Source organism: Ptychodera flava, chromosome 16, assembly GCF_041260155.1.
Source record: "Ptychodera flava strain L36383 chromosome 16, AS_Pfla_20210202, whole genome shotgun sequence".
Lineage (NCBI taxonomy): Eukaryota > Metazoa > Hemichordata > Enteropneusta > Ptychoderidae > Ptychodera > Ptychodera flava.
The window spans coordinates 1,885,996-1,912,557 of record NC_091943.1 but is presented as its reverse complement, the minus strand read 5'-3'; the positions used below and the strand labels follow the sequence as shown (position 1 = coordinate 1,912,557).

Here is a 26,562-nt window from a genome sequence, read left to right as displayed (position 1 = left end):
TTACAGTACATTTGGATTCACATAATAGTGACATTTATTTGCATTTTATAAAGTGCTTTACATGCTTGGTAATCAGGCTTGTGTATTTTTATGCTATTAACATAAAAGTGTATGACATATCATTGTATGTGTGAATTTCATATATATATATATATATATATATATATATATATATATATATATATATATATATATATATATATATAAAATACTTTTTACGTCAAAAGACACTTTGTGTTACTGCTGCTTATATCAGTGTGGGAAACTACCTTATACTAGAGACAGTAGGTCTTCTGCTCTACTGTCTACAAAAATATATGTTTACATATTCCATTTGCAGTAATGTCCTGTTTGTTCATGATCACAGAGAAATTACTATCATATAATGAATGGAATAAAAACCATGATCTTAGATTTTAGTTGATATGCTATATGGTGTGTAATCTGTTCCTTATTAAGGTAATATCCACCTCGAAACTTTTGCTCATACTGTCTTCTCAGAAACTTCAAAATATTCTTTTATAATCAAGAATGTAACTAGGGAGTGACTACACATTGTGTAACCTCCTATGGAAGAATTAAATTGTTGCTTTTCATAAAAATCCAAGACTGTGAAAACTTCATATTCTCTGGTCCACACAAATAGCTGATATGAAAGGTTTTGTATAAGGTGAGCACACGTTTAAAACACTTTGCTTTTGATAAAACTTAATGCAAGAAATTCCTAAAAACCCACCAATAATTGAAATTGAAGGTATTGGTCCTGTAATAGTTGCATTTTCCATTATTCTGTAAATATCTCCGGGCAAAATGCAGTGTCACCGAAGCCTCTACTGGCTGCAAACTAACTGAATATCATTGTCACTATGAAACATTTCAGACTAGCCAATCAGCTACAAGATAGAATTAGTTTCAGACTCCTTAAGTTGCTGTAAATATTTACACAGAAATGGTCCCTTCACATTCTCTCAGAGAAGAACGCAGAATGACACTGTGTCTGTATAATCATTATAACAGGAAGAACACCATTTGCTAAAAAAGTGTGCCAAAACTTGTTCATAAAAATTTGGATTTTGGCATATCTCACTGTTCAATCTGCCATACAAAGTTGTTTCATTGATTTCTACTTGTCTTCCAGTATATTTGTTTTGTTTCTTATATCAGCAGCACCTTAAGCATTCTAATTCTTTTTTAACATAAAAAGAGTACCAATAGACGTAGGTTATATATTCAACAAAGACAGAGTCCTTGCTAGCAATCTCCGGGTGTCAACAGTACGGATCTCTCCCTGTGATGATTACTGTCACTGGAAAATCAATATGAAATGATGGATGTAACTTTTTAGACAACATACAGAGATGTAAGTGCCATGACTCTCTAGAACTATTTATAAATTGTTATGTAATTGTCTTGTCTCTGAGGGAACATTTGGAAATTGCTATTGGTACATATGTTTACGTAATTTATGGAGTAACAAATTCTTAAGCATGATGATGAACAACCGTAATCACAAAATATTTAATACAAATGCTGTTTTGTGAAAAAAGAGGGTGAATAAAACGCTCTATTTAAAAGTTACTGCAAAGTAAGAAAGCTTGAATAGGTTGACAGAACAAAATACACATAAATAAATACTTATATGTCATGAAAGAAGAGCAAACTTGGTCCCAGATGGAAAGAATTTCTCATCAACACAAGAATCTGCACGGTGTTTTACTTTTTAATTTGTCTTATACGACACTTTTTGAGTTGGATGAGAGCTTGTTAGTTCAAATTACTTTTGAAGGTTGTTGTAATATGTGGCACATTGTTTTCTTAATGAACGTGAAGCTAGTTACTGCATCAGAACTGTACAATCACATTACCAGAATCAACGTTTTTAAAACCACACACAAATATGTGTCCGTGTTTGTATTGTCATTCTTTCTCTTCTGTTATTGTTTCGTGGTCTGATGTCAACTCTTTCATTTTTTTTATTTTTGTGACAGCAGAAACCTTATTGTAACTTTGACCCAAAGGAAAGGCACTGGGGTCCTATTCCCTCCCCTAAACAAAGGAATTACGTTTCTAGTACGTCAGCTTGTATGCCAAAGCCTGATTAGTGGAGTCGGCAAAGTATATGAACATGGACAAGATGCCCTTTGAACTCTTACCCAACCCCTGTGACCTTTGATTTTATAAGGAGATTTGTGTTCATCCTGCTCAGACAGTGACATAAACATAAATACATGTGCAGAGTCACAACATTTAAGATTTTGGCAGAGTGCATCACAGAGCTACAGTACTGCATCCTTACAATCCAACCAACTTTGTGGAAAGGTTAGTGCAACTTGAAGCACGGAAACCTAGCATGGAAAACTTGCCTTCATGCTTTTGGCAAGGCACCAGCTAAGTGGTCGTTTCTGTACACTCCATAATGTCTGTAATGTGACATTGCTATGAACCAGTGTATTACAAAATAATATATATATTTTGTATTAAAATACTCTCTCTCTCTCTCTTGCTTCTTCAAAGAAAATCTTTTGTAATTTTGTGAAAGGAATTGATAACTAACTTATGGAAAAAAACCAAACATGATAAATGACTTCTTATATTGAAAATTCATTTAAATGATTTAAAATCCATTGCCAGCTGGAGTTAATTAAACAATCATTTGCCAAACCTGGTGCTGTAGACACAGTCACTCTGGAGTTAATTAAACAATCATTTGCCAAAACTGGTGCTGTAGACACAGTCACTCAAGTCACAAAGCATAACCTAGATATGATTTTCCTGCTTCAAACATGCTTTCTATGTATTTTACACTTTCAGAGCTTTTCTCTGCTCAGTAACACTGGTCGGGTAGTGTTATGGAAGTACCCATAGCAACAAAACTACCATGTCAGCATGGCAGTGGATATAAGCATTTTGGGGGAATATTACTTTTCCTGATTTTCATAAAAATGCAGTTGGCAACATATTCCTCTGAGTCAGGTTGCTTTTGGTCTCTCATCAGAAGTTAATCATGTTGAACTGCTAACCTTTGCCGATGTACTGTAATCTTGAGGGTCATCACAGCTCTCTTGTACTCTCAAATAAACACAAGAATATGCACCATTTGATTGCAAAAGTTCTGAATTAAACCATGTTTTGCAATATTTACAGCGCTTAAATCATTTACTGTCAATTAATTAAAAATAAATTTCTTGACTAATTTGTACTACCATGTGCTTTCAATAAGTTGCAGAGAGCTGAGGATGATCCAATTAGAATGCTCAACTTAGCAGAACAACAGGAGTAAATTCTCATGACACAAAGGAGAATGACAATGTACTGCAGCGCCCTCTATCACTGAGAGAGTGACACAGCCAAGGGTTAGTGGCAGTGTTCATTGATGTCAACCACCACTGTTTTCTTCCAGCCAAATATGAAGTAGCCAACTCCAGCGCCGAGAGCCACGGCTATACACAGCCAGACGTTATAGGTCATGAATATCAGCATTAGGAAATAGCTGAGGGTTATCTGGATGATATGCAGAAGCGTCTGTATGACATGCGAAGTGCTGAACATGCGAGCCCTGAAAAGAAAAAGAGAAAGAATGCATTAAAATATAAGTGAAAAAATTAATTTAATGGGTAAATGATCATTCTCAGTGGGAGAGTTATTGGTCTTTTTTTATCTCAGCTGTGGGCATAATTGCAGAAATACTATGTTTTTCACTACTTTTGATATCAAGAATTTTAATTCACAGATTACAGTGCCTCAGTAAACCCTGACATTTTTGACTGGTACCTTGGGGTATGCACAGTCATTGCAAAAAGTCAAACGCTTGATATTAATACCAGCATGAACTACATGTCTGCAGATTTTGAAATAGCAGGTTTGTGCGTGCTCGGATCATGTAACACCGTTCCGACAGGCCTATAACGGTGACATATGGTTTTCTAGCCCAGCATGTCTGCAAGAAGGCTTCTAGATTTTGTAATTGGGATCATGCACATATCAGATATTCACAGTTTTGGCATAGTGGTATATATGAATCAGTAATGGTTGATTGCAAAGCTGGCGATATTCTTAGCTGAACATGCTCTCTGTATGTCTAAACACAGTTTACATATACATGATCAACGCAGTTTTGAAATAACATGATTGATTGCACTGCACTCCACGAGACTCAGAGACTCAATCTCAAAATTTTACCAAGGTTTTCAGCAATGTCTGTTTTTATCTGAATGCTTATATTTCAGTGTCATTTTTTTCTCAGTTTGACATCATTTTTTGATGATAATGATGGTGCAATTTCACACAGATACTAAGGTATACAGCACTGTAAAAGCAACGTCCTGACACTGATTATAATTATGTTTCAGCCCGAATCCTACAACTCACTAAATACAGTACTAGCCAACCACCTCTTTCAAAACTCCATAGCACATCATCATACATGTCATCTACAGTAACTTTACAGACTCAATGGCACATACAAATGTATTGTAGTTATGGTATTTGTACACCGTATACTTGTATGTGTAGTTGCCTTGCCGACAATTTTGCACATCTTTGGAAACGTTTCTATTTTACCCAAGTTTTCTCTCACACGTCTCTAAAACCCTGTGTACAACCTAGCAAATTACAAATTATTTCTGTACAGCCGTAGCATAAGTAAAACTTTGTATAAAATAAAACTAGAATAAATATAAAACTCTTACATCAATAAAACTCCAATCACTGTTGAATTGATTCGTATTTTGTAGGAAAGATTCGAACGTCAAAAAGTTCAAATATTTTAAATTCTAACTTGTTGAAAGTCACAATCTGCTACCGTCTTTGCCACTGTCAGTGCCTCCACGTAAGTGACCTAATTCCTCTAGTAAACAAGGCATTTCAGCACAGAGACATTACAGCCACTTGGTGAAAGCAATAAATTGTAATTTGTATTGGTCAAGGTTTGAAGTGGGATTTATATTACACATACAATGTACATGTTTTAGTTTACGCACAGAAACTATGGTAAAGGTTGAGTTCCTTGTTGACATAACACATGGAGCCATTGTTTTGAAACCAATCACAGTGGGAATAAAAATACTCTAGTATTATGAAAATATACGTGAAGGTCAATGGCACTCCAGCCATCTGGAAGTGACTAGATTTTACGGTAGTAGGAGGGATTTTTGAAGAGCACAACACTGGAATTCAAGGTATCAAAATAAAAAGAAAGTCAGTGATGCCCATAAACGACCTGACCCCATTGTACTTATCTTGCACTGTACAAGAAATATGTGTAGGATCAGTGCATGCAGGTGTGTATCAGGTGTACTCTACAATCTCTTAAAAATGAAACTAGCAACAACAGAGGACTTTTGCATGGACACATTGGTGTCATTTTCACCATTGTACTTTGACAATATTATAATAATATCGGTGTTCTGAAGTTCATAGTAAATTACATTCTTTGGCAAATACATGTTCAATATAAGTGAAAATTGTAGATATCCACCTTTACTTTGTTCTCCACACAATGCAAAACAGGCACAAGTCTGCACACTTGTGAACAATGGTGGAACATCTGCTCTCAAATGAACTAGCGTGTCTGAGCGACAAATTTTGCTTATACCAGCCAAAACAATTCAATACTGCAAAAACCCAAGCCCAAACAATCAGTGGCAAAAAGTGAAACATTTTTTTTTTTGTTTTGAAACCGTACTTATTTAGTGTATAATAGATCAAGCTTATTTGTCCCATAATCACATTTTATTTTTCTAATCCTCCTGTTAGTGGTATATCATGTCTGTGTTGGAGTGCAACATAACTTAGGGTAAATTTTGTAACACTGGAGAAATTTACCCATTTGGACATGCAGACAGAATGGAACTAGCATTAATAGCAGAAGTAAAAACATTCTGCTTTGGTGTTTATGTTCTGAAGCCTTCATTTTATTTACTGATATACCAGAATAGCATAGGGCACAAGTTGTAGAGTCAATGCAGGCGAACCGCTAGCCGCCACTGATACAATAAAAATCAATCAAAAATCAATTGTTTTGATTTTTATTGTATCAGTGGCGGCTAGCGGTTCGCCTGCATTGACTCTAGAGCCTGTGGCATAGGGCACAATGTTGTACCATTTGAAAAATTTACACATTAGTTTAGCCAACCATGAATGGGCGATACACTTCTGGCAATACCTTTATTCACCTCTTTTGTCTTGTGTATATTGCTAGTGAGCTACCCAGCCACTGATTATATGTGCACTATGATTAAGAGACTTAACCCCTTGACTACCAAGGCAAATGTATTCCTATATACCAGGCCCCTAATGTAAATATTGATAAAATCTGCGGTGTGGTCATTGAACACTGCTTAGAGTAAAAATTAAGTAAGTACCAATAAACCATATATTTTCTGAACCAGCATGAAATTTCCTACTTTTTAGGTGTCCGTGGGGGCTTATAGGTTTGGTCATGTCCGTGCGTGCGTCCGTCCGTCCGTCCGTGCATGCATGCGTCCGTCCGTCCGTCCGTCCACGCAGATATCTCAGACATGCCCAGGTCAATTTCTTTCAAACTTTGCACAAGGATAGTACCCTACCCCATACAGATGAACGTCGATTTGTTTCACAATGCGATCAAATTTGGCCGTGTTAGAGAACTTTTTAGTTTTCACCTCCTTAGACTCACATGTATAAGGCAGTCTCCATAGACTCCCATGTATAAGGCAGTCCATAGACTCCCATGTATAAGGCAGTCTCCATAGACTCCCATGTATAAGGCAGTCCATAGACTCCCATGTATAAGGCCAAGAAAAATAAAAATTTAGTTTCTTATCGTATTCATATTGCAAAAAGGATGCAGTGAGACACACTTTTTAGTCCCCACGGATGAAGTCCAGGTGGCTTATAGATTGGGTCATGTCCGTCCCTGAGTCCATCTGTTCACGCAGATATCTCAGATATTTTGACAAAATGTCAGGTGACCTTGGTGACCTTTGACCTCAATTATATATATTTGTCCATAACTCAGTAACCACAAGTGCTACACCCTTCATATATGGTATGATGGGACAGCTTATGATGCCACATATTGTACCTCATTAATTATGTGCATATCTAATTTTGAGCGAGCCAATAGAGCTAGAGGTCTGATTTTTGGTATATAGGGATAACTTAGCAATACAATTTTTCTGACCAAATGTCACGTGACCTTTGACCTAAAATATACATATTTGTCCATAACTCAGTAACCACAAGTGCTACACCCTTCATATATGGTATGATGGGACAGCTTATGACGCCACATATTGTACCTCATTAATTATGCACATATCTAATTTTGAGCGAGTCAATAGAGCTAGAGGTCTGATTTTTGGTATATAGGGATAACTTAGCAATACAATTTTTTTGACCAAATGTCACGTGACCTCGGTGACCTTTGACCTCAAATATACATATTTGTCCATAACTCAGTAACCACAAGTGGTACACCCTTCATATATGGTATGATGGGAGACCTTATGATGCTTCATACTGTACCTCATTAATTATGCATATATCTAATTCTGACCAAGTCCATAGAGCTGGATGTCTGATTTTTGGTATATAGGGATAACTATAGGATAGAAATTTTTTGACCAAATGTCATGTGACCTCGATGACCTTTGACCTGAAATATACGTTTATGTCGATAAATATGTAACCACAAGTGCTATGTCCTTTATATTTAGTAGGGTGGGAGACCTTATGACAACACACGCTTTATCTCATTAATTATGCACACATCTAATTCTGGGCAAGCGAATAGAGCTAGAGGTCTGATTTTTGGCATATAGGGATTAATTAGCAATACAATTTTTTTTCAAAATGTCACGTGACCTCGATGACCTTTGACCTTGATTATACATATATATGCATAACTCAGTAACCACAAGTTCTATACCCTCCAATTCTGATAGGATATTAGACCTTAAGATGTCACATCTTGTACCTCTTTATTATGCGCATATGTATTTCTTTGCTGGCCAATACAGATAGAGGTCTGATCTTTTTTCCCGATTTAGAACCATAACTTAGACATGCCTCATGTGTTTCAAATTGGGAACAACGACATAGACCTATGTGCCCATAGATCTCAACATATACACTCCAGTGATACTTCTTAATGACCACATTTCCCTGCCGCATCAAGATTAATACTCCTATTACAAGTGGGGACTATGTCATTGTCAATGACTTGTTCATCCATAAGTTTTGTATTTCCAGGTCACGTGACTGATCACATGACACATCATGTGACCAGAGTTGGCAAAGAATATGAATATTTGAAGCATCAGGACGTGTTTGAATCCATAAAATGACGCAAATTTGAATAGAGTTGCAATTTTTATGGCTTTGTCTTTACATATATGTAATAATAACTACCCTTTACTTCATTTATAGATGTACCTATTTAAGATATTTCTCACAAAAGGCAGAGTAAATGAACCACAAACATCAGCATGTGACATGATTCTGTATTTGAAAATCAACACATTTTATATTTGTAAACACCTGCTTTATGTCTTCCTTGCAGAAACATGCATCTAAAATGGTTATGATTTATCAAAAAATAATTCACAATATTTAAAAATACATTTTAGGGAACAACATATCACATGACCAAACACATGACCAGTCATGTGACCAGCCATATTGATAATATGGCTGCTATAAAATTCCACTGGCTTATAGTAAAAAATTGTATTTCCTCTAGTTTCATTCACGAATATTGCTGTTAATAGAACATATTTACATATAAATCATTTGTTTTCAATAAATAAACATTTCATTTCATTAAAAAAACAAACCATAAACATCTTCGCGATCGTCCGTACTTCTGAAAACTGTAAACAATCAGCGCGACGCTTCTGTGATCAGCCTTTTAGGGTCGAGGTCATGGGTCAAGAAAATTTGCTTCCGGATTTTGGCCATACTCGGACATACGGGGACGCAATCACATTAAGGCCAGATCGGAATACTTCAATCTTAGTCGCGCTGCGTGCCAACGCCGAAATTACGGGATTTTTAGCGACAAAAACAAAGCAAATACGCCTATTTAACTGTGCCGGATATTTCCGGCACTCAAGGTATATGGTAATTCAATGTGGCGCCGGATATATCCGGCGCCATAGGTAGTCAAGGGGTTAAACATTCAGTACAGCATTTACCACGGTACACTCCATAGAAATAGTCATTCTTCACAAAGACAGTACGGCAGCTTTAAAATTGAAAGACTTAAACATCTGCTCACACTTTCCTCAACAAAAATCCTCTGAACTACCAATTTAAGAATAAAACATCACGGGACACCACTGAAAAATGTATATTTTTGTACTGCAGATAAAAAAATAACCTACAAATTTACTGATACTTGAAATTCAAAATGGCCACAAATTTTACATTAATATGAGAGAATGTTGGTGCTGACACCAATCACGTGCCTCTAGAAGGTTTATCAGTATGTTGGTAGACTAAAAACCTGTTGTAACTATAATTACATGTATATGAACTAACTGCTGAGCAGAGGTGATAAGAAGTGCTGGTATAGTATGATGCTAGGTTTATCCCGACTGTGTTTCCTGTTTTAGTTCTGTTGAATATTCCTGGACAAAAATTACCAACTGACAAAATTTGCATTTTTGTGAATTTTCAAGGGTGCCCACCAGGAAATAAGACAACTCTGGCTGTCGTTAAATTGAACCAAGGCTGCTGCCCTTAGTTTTATAATTCTACTTTTATTGCTCAGTTCTGTACAACCGAAACAGAAATAAAAACGTGTTCTCATCAGTGAACTGTAGAGGTACACCAACAGCCATGTGAGGAAAAGTATGGTGCATGACTCTGTATGCTTTGAAAATTAGTTACTTCAAAACAAACATTTGGTAAAATCAACTTTGTGAAATTTCTATGGAATGAATTCATAACTTACACTGGCTTTGCAACACATTATTCAACTTTTGTCACAATCTTTTCCATTTTGATTTGTGCGTGTGGAGATTTTATTCACAGATACAGTAAGTAAGAAAAAGTAAACTAACTGATGACAAGAGGGATGGTGCATTTCTGATAAATAATTCAAAATCAGTCCTGGGGGAGATGAAAATTGTACAAAATGCATTCAAGTACATATCACAATTGAAAATTTTCTAGTAGGATGCCAATTTCAAGACGAGTGAAAGAAATTTTCAAAACAAATTTTATCCAAATTCTATTGATAAAGTATATCCTGCCTCATCAAGAGATTTTTTCAATTTCTGCCTGACACTGTGCAGTTGTGTAGAATGAAATTTGATTGATCATTTCCTCTAATTGGCCACCTACATGTACATTATACTAATTCAACAAAGCCTCTCCTTGTACACCAAAATAGCCAAAGAACCAAATGTGGAATTCAAAAGAAGGGTGGTACAAACAAGGCCATGTGCATAAAAGGCATGGAAATACATTTATTCCACTGAGTATTTGTGAAAATGCAGGTTCTGTTTGTACTGCTGTCACATGACCTCTTCGGTATACTGTGTTCAAAGAGCACTGTATGTACTGTCTATTCCAGACTTGGTCCATTCCTTACCATATAACATGTATGTATATATAATTTGTGACCCAATTCTTGCTGACAGCATATTTTTATTTGCCAAAAATCTGTTGACTACAAGATCTTTGCTGTCACTATCACTGATGTAGCTTATGATTTCCGTTCCTGAAGTGTACATTTTCAGCAGCTCACAAAGTTTATCTGATCTGTATTAATTCAGAGATCGGTTAGTTTAGGAGATATAGCAGTAAAATTTTTGGAACTTTCTAATAATTTAAAACCATTTCTTATGTGTGCAAAATAATTTTACTGGAAATTAATGTAGATGAGCTGAATTAACATGCGACAAATATATTAACAGGCTGTCAATGAATTGCATGACACACTTCCTTTATGAATTATAAGCCGGTATCTCATTGATTTAATCCAAATCATTGCATAACTTTTACTACGTGAGAAAGCAAGATTATTTGCATAAAACCTTGAACTTGCCTTCCATGTCCGTGCGTTTCCATGAGAACAGTTTCTCCGCTGCCTTTACCAACCGGAGTGGAGCTGTACCTAACATTGACGATGCTCTTCCTGAGCAGTGACTCTCGGAGTACTTTAAGGCCTTCATAGAGCATAGCCAGGAAAAAAATTGCTATGCACGAACCAACCAAGGCTGTAACAGCATGAAAACGAAAGAGAGAAAGAATGAAAAGAGAGCATTTTCAAGCACTTTTTTCAAAAATGTTTAATTCTGCATGAAAATTTTATTATGTTGTCCACTGAAACCACATCCTACATGAATACATATTGTATGTCTCACCACAACAGTTGAAACTTTCAAATTCAGGTCATCAATGTGTTCAATGAAAAGTATGAGTTTTCACACCAACAGGGCATGCACCTTCAAACTGAATTTCCAGTGACAAGAACCACATGTACATACACGGATAATATGATTCATATAGGTTTACGTGGTGTCAATGATAAAGTGGAGATTGTACAAGTTTAAGTGTGTCATATTTCACCCTTATTCTGTCAAGTTCAACCCTTATCCTGTTTATATGTCACCATCAGGTCAAGTTGGTTAAAACTAGTGAAGCATAACGTGTCTGACACGTTGCATTTTAACAAAATATTTATCACTTGAAGGCCCCTCAAACCATAGATACCAGAAACATCATTTTTATGGGTTAAATTAAAGTTGCTATAACACACTAAGCCAAGGAGATACATATACCTATGGTTTTGGCTCAATACTGTTTTTAACTGACTTGACTACATGGGAATGTGATTTTGTCTGGCAGGAAAAAGATTAACATAGTGGTGTATCCTTCACAAATACACCCAAAACTGTCTAGTTGAATGCGACAGAGTTTGTAGTAATCCAAATTACATCTGGTGGATGAATGTGACAGAGTTTGTAGTGAATGCCACAAAGTTTGTAGTAATCCGAATTGCATCTGAATTACATCTGGTGATGGGAGACTGAAAAGAATGCATGTGCTCTCAGGGCTTCCCAGATATCCTGCTTCACATTAAGTATGTACGGTATAATATCCTGGTAGACATGAAAATTGCCCACCACACTATAAGGTACTCAGTCTGGTATATGTATACAGTGCACGTTCATTTTCACACACTTTTGTAGCTCTTCACGAAACCAAGTGATTTACATCCTTGTCCTGTGGTAAATTACCAACTGGAAACCAGCACTCTCATAATGCTCTATCGGCCCTTTTCACAACTTTTCTTTTTGCCCTGCTAAAGTGAACAATTAATTTACACAGACTTTGAAAAGAGATACACATCAACTCCAATAGGCATTTGCAAAAGTTTGAAAACTATTCTGTTGGGCCTGGAAAGTGTCGTGCACTATAATTGCTGAACTTTCTCTTGAAAAAACCTCATCTATTAACCTCAGCACGTCAGACAGAATACAAGTAACATACGAACATGGAAAGGCTCATGAATAGGCTGGTTACTGTATCTATTCAATATGGGGATGATTACATAGATCTGTCCAATAACAAGAGCTGAGTTTGAAAAAAAAATTACTACATCAGCAAAATTGTCGGAAATTGAGTAAATATGCTGGCAGTCTAAAAGAGGTGACATCATCACATTTGCATAATGCATTAACAAGTAACAACATATAGCTCTGCTCACATAATTTCTATTGTAGATAGATCTAAGCAAAGCATTTTGGGAATATCACATCTTAAATTGTCATATTATCACAAAGTACCCTAATTCACAACATCCTACGCTATTTTATTGCCTGCCATATATCCTTTTGTGTACCTTTTTATGTACATCGAAAAACATTTCGGATGGTACCAGGGAAATTCTTAAAAAGTGCTATATTAAAATAAATATATGCAAATTTATGACGTAGTAACTAACCTCCAACAGTATCCACCTGCCACTCATAAAATAAAATTGTCACTGTTTGGCTGAAGTGAAAATACATCTGAAAAATATAAGAAACAATTTTGGTAATAACACGTACATGTATTTCCAGTAGTGGGGAGTCAGGTTTTTAAGGTTATAGTACATGTGTGCGCCTTGTAAGTGAGAGACTTAACTTTTGCCCAGTTTTTCCTCAATAAAACTTTAAACAATACTATTACCAAATTGAGAGTATATATCAGGGGTCACTATGCAAAGTTTGGAATTAGAAAAACTAATTACTTGACATTTACCAATATTTGAAATTCAAAATGGTCGCCATCGCTGTGTTAACTCTATGAGGAAAAATAACATTTTCAATTTAAAAAAAATTTAGATGGTGAAAAGCTTTCTTACTGCAAGAGCTTTTAAGTGAGCCCCAACAAGTGGCAGATCAGAAGAGAATTGTGAAATTTTAGTCTGAATAAATGTCATCAAGACAAATTTAAACCTTAACACAGGTATTCCAAAATATAAGCTTAGACAGCACCATTTGACAAAATACACTGACAATGCAATAACATGGGTATGATACATGTAGATTGCCGATCTATATTTGTAATATTTTCTCAAATATATTTAGTTTGTTATATACTATAAACTATTAAAACAATCAGATGGTTTTCAATACTTCTGGCAGTATTATTCTCCTATCAATTAAAATAAAAGATACATGTACCACCAAGGCTCAGAACTTGAATGGATGCCAACAAACAGAAAATAATTTTGTTAAAATTCAAAAGTTTACTAACAGCAAGCTTAATTTGTCAAATGACAATTCCATTTTTAAAAGGAACGATTTCAACCATTGAAACATTCTATCTTTTTCTGGTGTAACTCATTCACTAGTGTACACACATACATACATATATACCGGTATGTGTACTTCTGCATCTAAGATTTTAAAAAACACATTTTCACTGAATGAAAACTTAAAATCAAAACTGAGTGATGGCATTTACTCCCTCCACTCCACCACTCATCCATGTGTCTCTTATAAAAACAGTTGACAGCCATCTGTATGGAAAGCCTCAGCTGACTTACGTTTTCAGATAGTAGTATATTAGGAGGGTACATGATTATTTTATAACTACAGAAAATTATTTTATGTGCCGACACTATATTTTTATGTGCATCAGGCATTACTTCATGAGCAAATATTAAGATATTATGTGCATAAAGTATTATTTTAGGTTAATTTACTATTATTTTATGTTCAAACACTATAATATTATGTGTGTACAGTATTATTTTATTTGCAAACATTAAGATATTATGTGCTTCAAGTATTATTTAAGGTCAATTTACTATTATTTTATGTTCAAACACTATAATATTATGTGTGTACAGTATTATTTTATTTGCAAACATTAAGATATTATGTGCTTCACGTATTATTTAAGGTCAATTTACTATTATTTTATGTTCAAACACTATGATATTATGTGTCTACAGTATTATTTTATTTGCAAATATTAGGATATTATGTTCTTCAAGTATTATTTTATATCAATGTACTATTATGTTCAAACTCTATGACATTATGTGTCCACAGTAGCATTCTATTTGCAAATATTAAGATATTATGTGCTTCAAGTATTATTTTAAGTCAATTCACTATTATTTTATGTTCACACACTATGATATTGTATATCTACAGTATTATCTTATTTGCAAACATTAAGATATTATGTGCTTCAAGTATTATTTAAGGTCAATTTATATTATTTTATGTTCAAACACTATGATATTACGTGTCTATAGTAGTATTTTATTTGCACACATTAAGATATTATGCGCTTCAAGTATTATTTAAGGTCAATTTACTATTATTTTATTCTCAAACACTATGATATTATGTGTCTACAGTATTATTTTATTTGGTTTGGTTATGGTGTTAAGGCTTTACGTTAATACCTTTAAGACCATTCGTTATTATTATTATTAGCTCGCACTTTTCAACCACTAGAGGGCACCCTTTCTTGGATAGAAATGCAGCCATTGAATGTTGACGAGTCAGTGAGAATCAACTTTCATTAGACATGGAAGCTATTCTTGAAAGGTTAAATCAGTCAGCGTTGGCAGAGTCAAACCTGAAACGGTCCTCGACGGACGCACAGTTGATCAGATTTGATTTGAAGCTATGTCATCATTCCTGCCACCTGCTAATACATGTGTAAACAGTCTTAACCTGCCAAGACCCTGTCAGCCATCCGATTCCAAATAATGATACTCTTTTGGGGCTGTATGATATGGCATTTGCCAATGCCTATTTTGGAAATGTGTGATATGTCTTTTAAGTTAGGAAAGTGTTCATTTACAGTTTACATATGCTTTGATAGTTTTGCCATTTTACTGGCCGAGATCAGTCTCTAGTATTGAAAGATTACCAAAGGGCATGAAAGTATTAAATTATTGTACGTTTGGCTGCCTTGTTGTTATCTTTACATTCCAACATTACAGGCAACCGACTGAAACCATCAATGCCACCAATTATGACAAAACACCAACGTATGAGTTTGTGATTTGTGTCCACATGCCACAATTGGTTGGGCCCCTTTCACATTGTATACCCGTCGCTTTAGCCGATTATTTTTCCTGGCATGTACGCCATCATTATCAACTCCAGTGTTCTCCCCAGGATTTTGTGAGAAGAGGGCGAAGACGTGGTGCGAAGCACCACAAGCGACCGCGTCAGCGGTCGCGGGGGGAGGTCAGGAGGGGGGTGTCCCCCCTCCTGCCGTTGGAGCTTTTGAAAAACAGCGATTAAAATGGTGTCATTTGGTGGCACTTGGGGAGTATTTTTTTCAGATTTTTTTCGTATAAAAAACTCAAAGGAAAGGAGATCTGAGACAGTGTACCATAACTTTTATTACAGTTCACTGATTTCAATTATGAAGATTTCATTTTTTGAAAACGAAAACGTAGCGAGAGACATACATTTATTCATCGATGTCAAAATTATCACCATAACACTCAGGTTTGGGGAGCATTTTTTCAGATTTTTTTCGTACAAAAAACTCAAAGGAAAAGAGATCTGAAACAGTGTTCCATAACTTTTATTACAAACGAAAATATAGCGAGTCTAGAGACATACATTTATTCATCGATGGCAAAATTATCACCATCACTCACGTGTTCTCATCCTGATACAAGTCCGACCGAGCCTAAAATTAGGTTGTTTTGCTTTTGGAAGGAATACACAAACGAAATTCTAACCTCCTATAAAAACTTCAGTGTACTCTGCTGTCCTTGGTTACCCTCCAGCTCCTTGCCATGTTTACTCAGCTAAGTCGGTTACCTAATGCACGGTCCCTATGGAGTGACCGTGGCTAACGTAACGTTACGGACTGAGCCATGCAAATATGGCTGCCTCGATGAGTTGCACATGGGCTTATGATCTCGGATGACATCACAAACTCGCGAGATTTGCAAGATCGATGAGAATTACGTTTGCAGTCTGCAGGATCGACGCTCACGCTCGCATTTTGCTTGTAAATCACTGTCAACTTTTTTCCCGTACATTTTATTGTTTTATTTTTCAAAAAAATAAATCTTTTTCATTTCTGGCAAGGGGGCGCTCGGAATTTACAGAGGGCGCCACGCCCCTGTTACCTTATTCAGGGAGAACACTGAACTCTATGTATGCTATCGCGAAGTCGCATACGTTGAACTTTTTCTCCAAATTTCTCCATGAGAAGACATTTTACCATGTTCTCACCACAGCTAGGATATTATTGTACTAACTGATGTACATGCAAATCAAAATCCTCATCTGATATGCTGGAAAAGTTCATCTTACTGAGTCTATATGTCTGCATTCTCCTGTAGATAGTTCTCTCCGATACTGACAACATGGATGCAATTTCAAATATCATGAATCCTTCTTCTAAGTGGTTTTGTAGTATGTCTCTGGATATGAATTCGAGACTGTGGTGCACCACATCCTTGAGGCACCTTAAGGATGTACGAGCGGTACTCTCGCGTGGAATTTGTCGCTTCCCATAGGATTACATTGAAATTTGCTGGAAAATCAATTTCTACTTATGTCATTTTCATGAAAATTTGCACAAAGCTCAGTCTTGAGAAATAAATAATACTGATCAAATAAAATTATATGGTCACGGCGCTAAATTTTGAGATAAACAGCATTGAATTATTTCATCCATAGAAAATGCATTGGTGAAAAAATGCTGACTCAGCATTTTTTCTCACAAATGGCAAAATCATAGTCATTTATGTCACAAACGAGCGCGGTGACCCTAATATTTTATCACACATTTTGATAATACTTACAAAGGAGAATCCAAAAATTGACAATTTAGAGAAATAACATTACTTTTAATTGTACCGAGCTTTTGACCCGTGTGATGTGCACAAAGTGCGTAATGCCATCATTTCCTGTGAGTTGTGCAGACCGACTGAATGAAAGTCGGCGATGGATAATTCACAAATATTTGTCAACCAAATTGCCAAGATTAAGCCTAAACAATAAGGTGACCGTAGCAGAACGTTGCATTTCCATGATGAACAATTACTATCCATTTCAAACTGCCTGTTGCTGATTATGGACAACAACAGCTCAAAGAACTTGCCAAAGGGCATGGAGCATGCTCGGTTTAATCATGTTGTAGCATGGAACTTTGTAATATACTGATTGTTTCCACACTGAATTAGGCTATATATCCATTAAATCAGTGTTTCCACTTAGTGGTACAGCGATCGGCGAGATATACAAAATGACCGGGCTAAGTGCATTTATTTCTATCGTGTTGCAGCCCTTGATGTCGTCCAGGTGTCACTCTAGTTGGCCTTGTTCGGGGTTAACAGGTCGCATGCAACTTGAAAATTGTGAAGTGATCAGATTGACCCCATAATTTATGCCCTGAAGTGGTTACAAAGTGTGAGCTCATAAAATGATAAAGAAAGGTCATAACATACTAATGTAACAGCATAACACGATGGCAACACCAAATAGAATAATGATTACACACATAATACATAGCATGTGCTGATAAAATAATATCGTAAATACTCAATATTATTATTTTTCACGTAAGATATGCTGTATGTAGATAAAATCATAGTGATGGCACAAAAACTAATTATTTGTGCACGTAATATCGTAAAGTTTGAACATAAAATACCACTGCATAATATAATATCATGCAGTTTGAACTTTAATTAATAGTAGTTAATCATCAAATAATGCTTTATGCACATAATATCGTAATGTTTGCAAATAAAATAATATTATAGATACATAATATCATAGTGTTTGAACATAAAATAATAGTACATTGACCTAAAATAATACTTCAAGCACATAATGTCGAAATGTTTGTAAATAGAATAATATTATAGACACATAATATAGTGTTTGAACATAAAATAATAGTAAATTGACCTTAAATAATACTTGAAGCACATAATATCTTAGTGTTTGCAAATAAATAATACTGTACACACATAATGTCATAGTGTTTGAACATAAAATAATAGTAAATTGACCTTAAATAATACTTTAAGCACATAATATCTTAATGTTTGCAAATAAAATAATACTATAGACACATAATATCATAGTGTTTGAACATAAAATAATAGTACATTGATATAAAATAATACTTGAAGAACATAATATCTTAATGTTTGCAAATAAAATAATATTATAGATACATAATATCATAGTGTTTGAACATAAAATAATAGTACATTGACCTAAAATAATACTTCAAGCACATAATGTCGAAATGTTTGTAAATAGAATGATATTATAGACACATAATATCATAGTGTTTGAACATAAAATAATAGTACATTGATATAAAATAATACTTGAAGAACATAATATCTTAATGTTTGCAAATAAAGTAATGCTATAGACACATAATATCATAGTGTTTGAACATAAAATAGTTGTAAATTGACCTTAAATAATACTTGAAGCACATAATATCTTAATGTTTGCACATAGAGAAATGTCTGATGCACATAAAAATATAGTGTCGGCACATAAAATGATTTTCTTTCGTTATAAAATAATTATGTAACCTCCTAATACTACTATCTGTAAACTTAAGGCAGCTGAGGCTTTCCATACTTCTGCTCACAGAGTAATTCGTTTTGTTTACTTAAAGTTCTGTTCCAGTACTCTGTTCACATATGACATCATCAATCTGCCCTTTGAAGTACATGTGGGAACAGGGGCCAATTGTGTATCTTTGACGTTGATACAAAGTATGTTTTTTCATACGCTCTCATGTATTTTAGCACATATTTGGTTTTGTATATAAATACCAAAAAGAGCTTATATGATGAGTCGGTGGTGTCTGTATGTCTGTATGTTTGTGGGTATGTATGTGCGGATGTATGTCCGTCACACACAAAGGCTCCCATACCGCCAGAGCTACCATCTCAGTATTAGGTGTACAGGTAGATGCAGGGGTTGAGATGTGAATTTGTTCAAATGAACACATCAGTGTCAAAAATGTGCACATGAGGTAAGAAAAAGTGAAATCCTGCAAATGTGCAGGAGTGATGGCATGCCAGTAAGAAACAGGCCAACTCCACTGATCTTGAGTCATTTCCTGTCATTGTTTATGAACTGTTACATATTAACAGACCTGCTCAAACCATAGACAGTAGGGGGGGGGGGAGAGAGACCGTCTGTACTCAAACTAAGAGGGGCTTGTTTCTGCTATGCATGTTGCTAAAGTTGACCTCCAGTACCTAGTTTCAGACCTTAATTACTTGTGTCATTCTTGTTTTTCTGGTTTAAATATTTCTTGTTGTTTTTCTGGTTGTACTGTGCAGAAATCATTGTCATAACATCAATGTAGAATTCTCCTGCACTGAACAGATAGAAACAACATTTATTGTTGATCATTGGTCACCCATACTGGTATATACCAATTCTGATCAAATTTGAGCGACACCGTATAATTGCAGTATTTTTGGTACTGTAGCCTCTGGCAATGCCATAAAATGTGTGCACACAATAGCTGCTTTAGAGTTGAGACAGACTCTCTTTAAAAATATTTGCATGTCTGTTTGATTCATGGCATTGGAAGGACTTGGAGAAGAGGACCAGGTATTTAAAAGACCATATAGTGCACACTACCATCATAGTGTGTTTTCAGCCGCATTTGTACACTCTCTCACACATATAAATAACTATTAGGGCATTCATCTTGTTACACTCTATTCAGATTTTGTCCAAATACAACCAGCACAGTTCATGCGAGTTACAAGGCACTGAACAGCTTTAGAAATGCAAAACATGAAATAAACTAGAGAAGACCTGAGTATATGAAAAAAATTATGATAGTTTCATGTACAGGGGAAGACTGCAAAAACCAAAATCCAGGGATCCAACTCTACGGATAGAAATAAACACCAAGTCAAAACAGATAATATAATTTCTCAAGGTTCCTGCAGGTACAAGCTTGCATCCTGCATGTGTGTTTGTTAGATCTAGTAACACACATGCACAGTCTAAATAAGGCCTATTCACCAAATAATTCACCAATCCAGTCAGCTTTTGTACTTCCTAAGTAACACATACACATCCGACTTTAAGAAGTACTGAAGGGTAGAACAAGAAATTAATAAATTCTGTTACCAAATTTCAATAATCTGTTTGTCAATAAATAAATGAATAAACAAACAAACTACCGTACATATAACAGCCTTGTAAAATGTAACAATTATTTTGAAGTAAATATGCGTTAGATTTGAAGTCATATATTCAACATTATACAATATAAAATTTTTCATCAGTAAGCATATGAAGGAAGATGAATGTACCGATACATACCGGTAATCCTTTTTACACAGAAAACACATGAGTGTGTCCATCAAATATGCTGATGTCATTGTTTTTGTTAACAATGCAAACAACTCAAAGTCTGATACGAGAATCCAATATGGAGATAATTCTGTGATGTAATAGACCTTGATAGATGAGACAGGTGAGGTACTTCAGCTTCACAATCTAGGTGCACTGTGCATGTACATATACATTGTACATGTATGGGCATGAAGCCTTTTAAAATTTCTATTTCACAGAAAAATAAGACTTTGGAGGGGTGGGATTTGCAATCATTCCACAATGTAATCACAACACTAACAGTTAGCAGTGTTTATTGAGGTTCGTGCCTTTCATCATTTTAAAAATCAAAGGGTAGAAATGTGCCTTGGGCACAGACTTTAAGACTCTCAAATCTTACAATACACATATTTTTCTGGTCTACAGTTTGCGTGGGCTCCATTTGAAGCTTGTGGGGTAAATGAAGCTTTCACTTTTATTTTCTGAAAAATTGAAAAATTTAATTTTTCCCCATGAAATAAACGCAGGGATGGCGGCCACTTTGAATTTTAAATTTAGGTAAATTTTGGCTTATTTCTTATTCTGGTACTAAACTTTGCATGGAGACTCAGAATATTCTAACATTGTTGATTCTGAAGGAGAATACTTTGAAAGTTTCTTAGAGGGAAGTTTGACCCAAATTCTTTCAGTTTCAGGTGTGTGCTAGTGATTTCAACATGACCACAGGCTGTCTGCAGTGGTCAGTTTGGGAAGAGACGGTACATCTTGAAGATTAGCACTGTGGAAATTGATAGAAGTATATTATATGTAGCTTGTACATGCACACAACGTGACAAAGACGATTACAAAGTATTGGGAATATTTCCAGATGATTCCGGTGTGCAGCATATCAATGACAACACTCCACGCCAAAATAAACACCTGCTGACATATCCTTCTGACACATACAAAGTCCGGTAAGCTGATTACAATGTAAGGTGTACATGTACCAGTACTTCTTTTTAAATCCAGTGAAAATTGAAACACAGGTTTGTGAGAAAATCGACTTTGGGTGACAACTGTGATTATTCTATGAACCCAATACCCAGTCAAGCAAGCAGAAAAAGTACAAAAAAACATGCACACCATTTGTCTGTGTCAGTGTTTTCACATACTTCAAAAACAACGGGGGAATGACAGAGCTGATTGCTTCTACAGCACTGTTGTCCTTCTGCCACCATGGCGACAGTCAGGATCGGGTGACTCACAAAGCTTACTCAAATATTTCTACTTGTCGAGCAAAGGTTTCAAATTCAACATCTTGTAAGAGATTACCCCAGCGCACTCCCGGATCCCTGACGGATCCCTTGTCAGCTCGTATCCCAATGCACATACAGTAGTGGGCTAACGTACATCAAGATAAAAATAATCATTTTTATTTTCTATCACTGACAAACTTGACATATTTTGTTTGCTGGATGCATGTTTTAGCAAATCCAAGTACCAGATGCAAGATTTGCAAACAACCACAATACATATACATGAACATGTAGTATGTACAGAAATATATGGAACAATCAAAATAGTGCATCCGGTCATAGACCACCCATGGAGCAAGACATCACCCCTGGGTCTATAGTCAATCAACGTATCAGGTTACTGTGGATGACTAGTACACTTTGCAAGAACAGCTCAATGTAGCTCCTACCAAGATACTGTACAATGAAATAATAGGATTTCCATGGAGACTATGAAGACTCCTCACTCTCTGAAGCTGTTTCCTGCAAGTACTTCCTAACGTTTGAAGTACATGTAGGTTCTTATATTTTGGTGTTTTTGGTAAAATACTTTTTTGTTCTACTCCAAAAATCACTTTTACATGTCATTGTCAATGACATAGTCCCCACTTCATTAATGAATTTGGAAACCATTGACAGAAATGATGGTCATTTTGGATTGCATCATAAAACAAATCAACATGCACATGTATGACATAGGGAAGAATCCTTGTAACAAGTTTGAAAGAAATTGCGCCAGGCATCTCTGAGAAATTTGCGTGAACAGATGCACAGAGAGACGCAAGGACGCACGCAGGGACACATAGACATGAACAATTCCATAAGCTCCCTGGACTTTGTTCATGGGCACTAAAAATACCCACTTTTGAAGTTTTCCGACCTGTCATATGTCTGCAATATAACATAATATTCTTGTTTTTTTTACCACTGAATTTTAGTGCAGAGACATTTGTCAGCCACAAGTTGTAGACAATGTATCGTAATGCACTGCTAGTACACACATGATGTAATCAATTAGTTGATGTATATTATATGGTGAGCAATAATAAAAACAAAATAAATGTAAATATTATAGAAACTTAAAGTTATTGTTCCTAATAGATATATTAGCAACATCATAGCTTGAGATTATATTCACAGTAGAAAATAACTATTCCATAACCCATTTGGTAAATTTTTTCTTCAGGCAAATCAAATTCTGTAGTTTGACACCAACGGTACATAATGGACAGTTTGAAATAATATTCTATTTTTGTTTTGGGGTTTTATTTTAAGATATAGGCGAAGTCCATGTCCAAAGAGTACATGGTAAGTGAGACATGGTTATCAGAGCAGATATTATTTTGCATGGACAGGAAACTCTTGTAGTCATTTTCCATGAAGTTCCAACACTCACTCAAGGATGTGTACTTTGTAAAACAATCTTCAATTTTATTCTTACTAAATTTCCTCACCTTCATTTCGTGTCCTGCACCTGTTGAATGACCAGCGTGGCCGCCTCCTGTTCCAGACATGTCATGCATTCCGTGTGTCATCATGTCATGCGTCATTCCGTTTGTCATCATGTTGTGGTCGCCGTGATTCTGAAATGAATGGAAGTCACTGATATTACTGATATTGCCAAAGGAAACTAATTTTTGAAAAATGTGGAGAAATTATTTGATAGATATGATGAACTTGCCTGCAGGGGTGAAGAAACCTTTTCTCACTTTTGCACGAATAATACATGGAGATAAACATGTGCAGAAAACATTAGAAATCGCACATTTGAAAAATTCAGGTGTTTTTGATAGATTGGATAATTGTCAAGAATATCTCTCTCTTTTCTCTGTGCCATGTTGTAATATTGTGTGCTGCATGCTGTGCTTTTGACCGTCAAAATAAGTTACTCTCTCATATGAAAGAAAAGAGTCAGTAGGATTCATGTGAAATATATGCAAATTGTAATGCAAATCATATTCAAATATTAAAGTTGCCCCCTTATTTTCATTCAACCATGGAGAAAACTGCTACATGTTTATAGTGGCATGTGACAACTGTTAAGAATCATATGATCATGGCCCCTCACTCCACAGTCTATGATATGATGTGATTCTATATGAGACTAACATGTTCATGGCATGTTCAATCCCATGATCGATTGTCAGTTGCATCAGCTCATTTTGAAAATCCTTTACTGGTAGTGGTATACATAATCTGTACATTGTTACTTCTGCACCGTTTTGACAAGAATTTTCAACTTCTGCACCGTTTTGACAAGAATTTTCAAGTCTCCGTCAGGTTTCACTTTTACACTCCAGCATCATTGTGATCTATTTTCATCACAAATACCTTGATTACATTTCCATGACTGACAACAACTATAATATGTATCATCAATTCTTGTAATATTAAAAGGTGGTCTACATGATCTGAATATTTTTATTGAATGCTTTCATTACATATGGTTTCTGAATATCAATACTTTAACATATAACACTGATACCTGTTGTTTTTTTTCCTAATTCCCCTGCATTCCAGCATAAAGAGAAGGTCTATTTTACCGTGCAGTAAAATATTGTTCAGAATCATAAAAATTCTTGCTTTTTTCAAGGCAATCTTCATCTTTTGATGAAACTGCAGCCAATCCTCATAAAAAATATGTCGCACGCAATGCTGCATTGATGGAAATAGTCTGGATTGAAGCTGTATTGTCATCACTATTCATCTCTGAATGAAGCTTGAAAACATACATGTACCAGTATTTGTAAACTGATCAACAGTCTCAACATTCCATGTCTGATCAACCGTCTCAACATTACATGCATGTGTATGATAATATGTCTAAACACAAGAAGCGGCAACAAACCTGCCTATATGATCTAAACTACCACACCAATTGCAATAATTGTGAGCTACAAAACCAAATCGGCTGGTTATGGGCCAACAGCCTTCCTGGCTAATACTAAGTGCTAAAATTATTACAACTATATGGTACAGCCATAGATATGTGGTACACAGAGTTTGTATAAACTCTACAGGGCCAGTAGCTGTCACTATTGATGATTTTCCCCTATTTTTGTTTTTAATGTCAACTACAGTTTTTTGTTGTACTCCTGAAAAGAGCATGTCACGATACATAGTACTCAGCTCATTAACTCAGACCGTTCATTTGCAAAACTGCATTATTATTGTTGACTAGGGAATTTGGTATGGATAACAATTCAAGTAGTGCACACTGCACATGATAGATGCTGTGTTGGCAAGCTTACAGTAAGTACAAGGAATTTTGACATATTTTGTAAACAAAATCTTTGAAAAAAATCATCAAAAGTTACAGCTACTGTCCCTTTAATAAAGAACACTCCAGACCAATAGCCCTACCACAGATGTTGAGTTGTTGGGGAGTACAGACCATTCCCTGACAACACACAACTGTACAGCCAAAAGAATGGAGCCAGTGGGCTATGGGTCGATGGCTTCGTATGCGGATCTTCGCTGCAATCGAGTACAATTTCCATTACAAGAATACAAGAATACTATTGAAAATGGAAAGGGCAACGGTAATAGGTATGTAGGCACCATGAGGGTCAAACCATTTTTTACATCCATGGTCAAACGTTATTAACTGTACGGTAATAAATACGGTGAAGATCCGTGTATGACAACAAGAGTTTAATCTTACAATCTGATTCGCCAAAAGCCTGAAAATGTGATCGACATAGGCACGTTACCCTACTCATCCATCGGTAGCACACAGATGCTCAACCGTGGTGTGTACATGGGCAACGATTGAAACTGAGTGGCAGGGAATCCATACGGTCTGTTCAGTCTAATCTGGTTTAGACTTACACTAGCATGGAGGTAGAAAGAGTGCTCAGAGGAACGTAGATCAGATACAAGACTCGTAAAGGACATGGTTGCAGACGTAGGTCTCCTCCCATCTATACAATGACATAAACATCACGAGTCACTCACTCGCAATGAGACTTGGAGGTTACTGTGGGTAATGTATGTCGGCATATGCAGGTGCAATTTTACCTACCATCGCCATACCGGTCGTCGCCGGTGGCTCAGTGCCCATCATCATACCATGGTGATCGTGGTTCATGCTGACTGTGTTTGTTTCTTTTCCTCTGTAAATGACAGCTCTACAGCATCGGCGATCGACTCTTGGAGTGTTTTCGAATGAACACGGAAACTTGTACCCCAAAAATAGCTAAGACGTGCGTAGGTTTGACTGAGTACGTAAGCCGCCCACTCGTAGGAATACAATAATGATTGTGAACGCGAAGTTGATTCAGATTGTGCTTGGATTACAATCTGTACATGTGAACAAAATGTTTGTTTCTGGCCGTTCGCGCTAGGAGCTTGGAAGATTTATGTACCTGAGGACACATATTCATTATTAAAACCACATTTTTACCGAATAATGGAAGGAGTCATGGGTTAAGAAGTGTTTTAACAAGATACGTACTGAAAGTTGCATCCGA

The 26,562-nt window shown here is 35.8% G+C and overlaps 1 protein-coding gene across 1 annotated transcript; it reads right to left on the bottom strand.

The window, feature by feature from the left end:
* On the bottom strand, window positions 1-26,348 carry LOC139152491 (high affinity copper uptake protein 1-like). Its single transcript, XM_070725647.1, has 5 exons — window positions 26,115-26,348; window positions 23,545-23,673; window positions 12,938-13,004; window positions 11,036-11,207; window positions 1-3,556 (listed from the first exon to the last, which is right to left on the bottom strand). The coding sequence occupies exons 1-5, from the start codon at window positions 26,178-26,180 to the stop codon at window positions 3,355-3,357; spliced, it is 636 nt and encodes a 211-aa protein (XP_070581748.1). The 5' UTR covers window positions 26,181-26,348; the 3' UTR covers window positions 1-3,354.
* Between the last annotated feature and the right edge of the window lie 214 nt (window positions 26,349-26,562).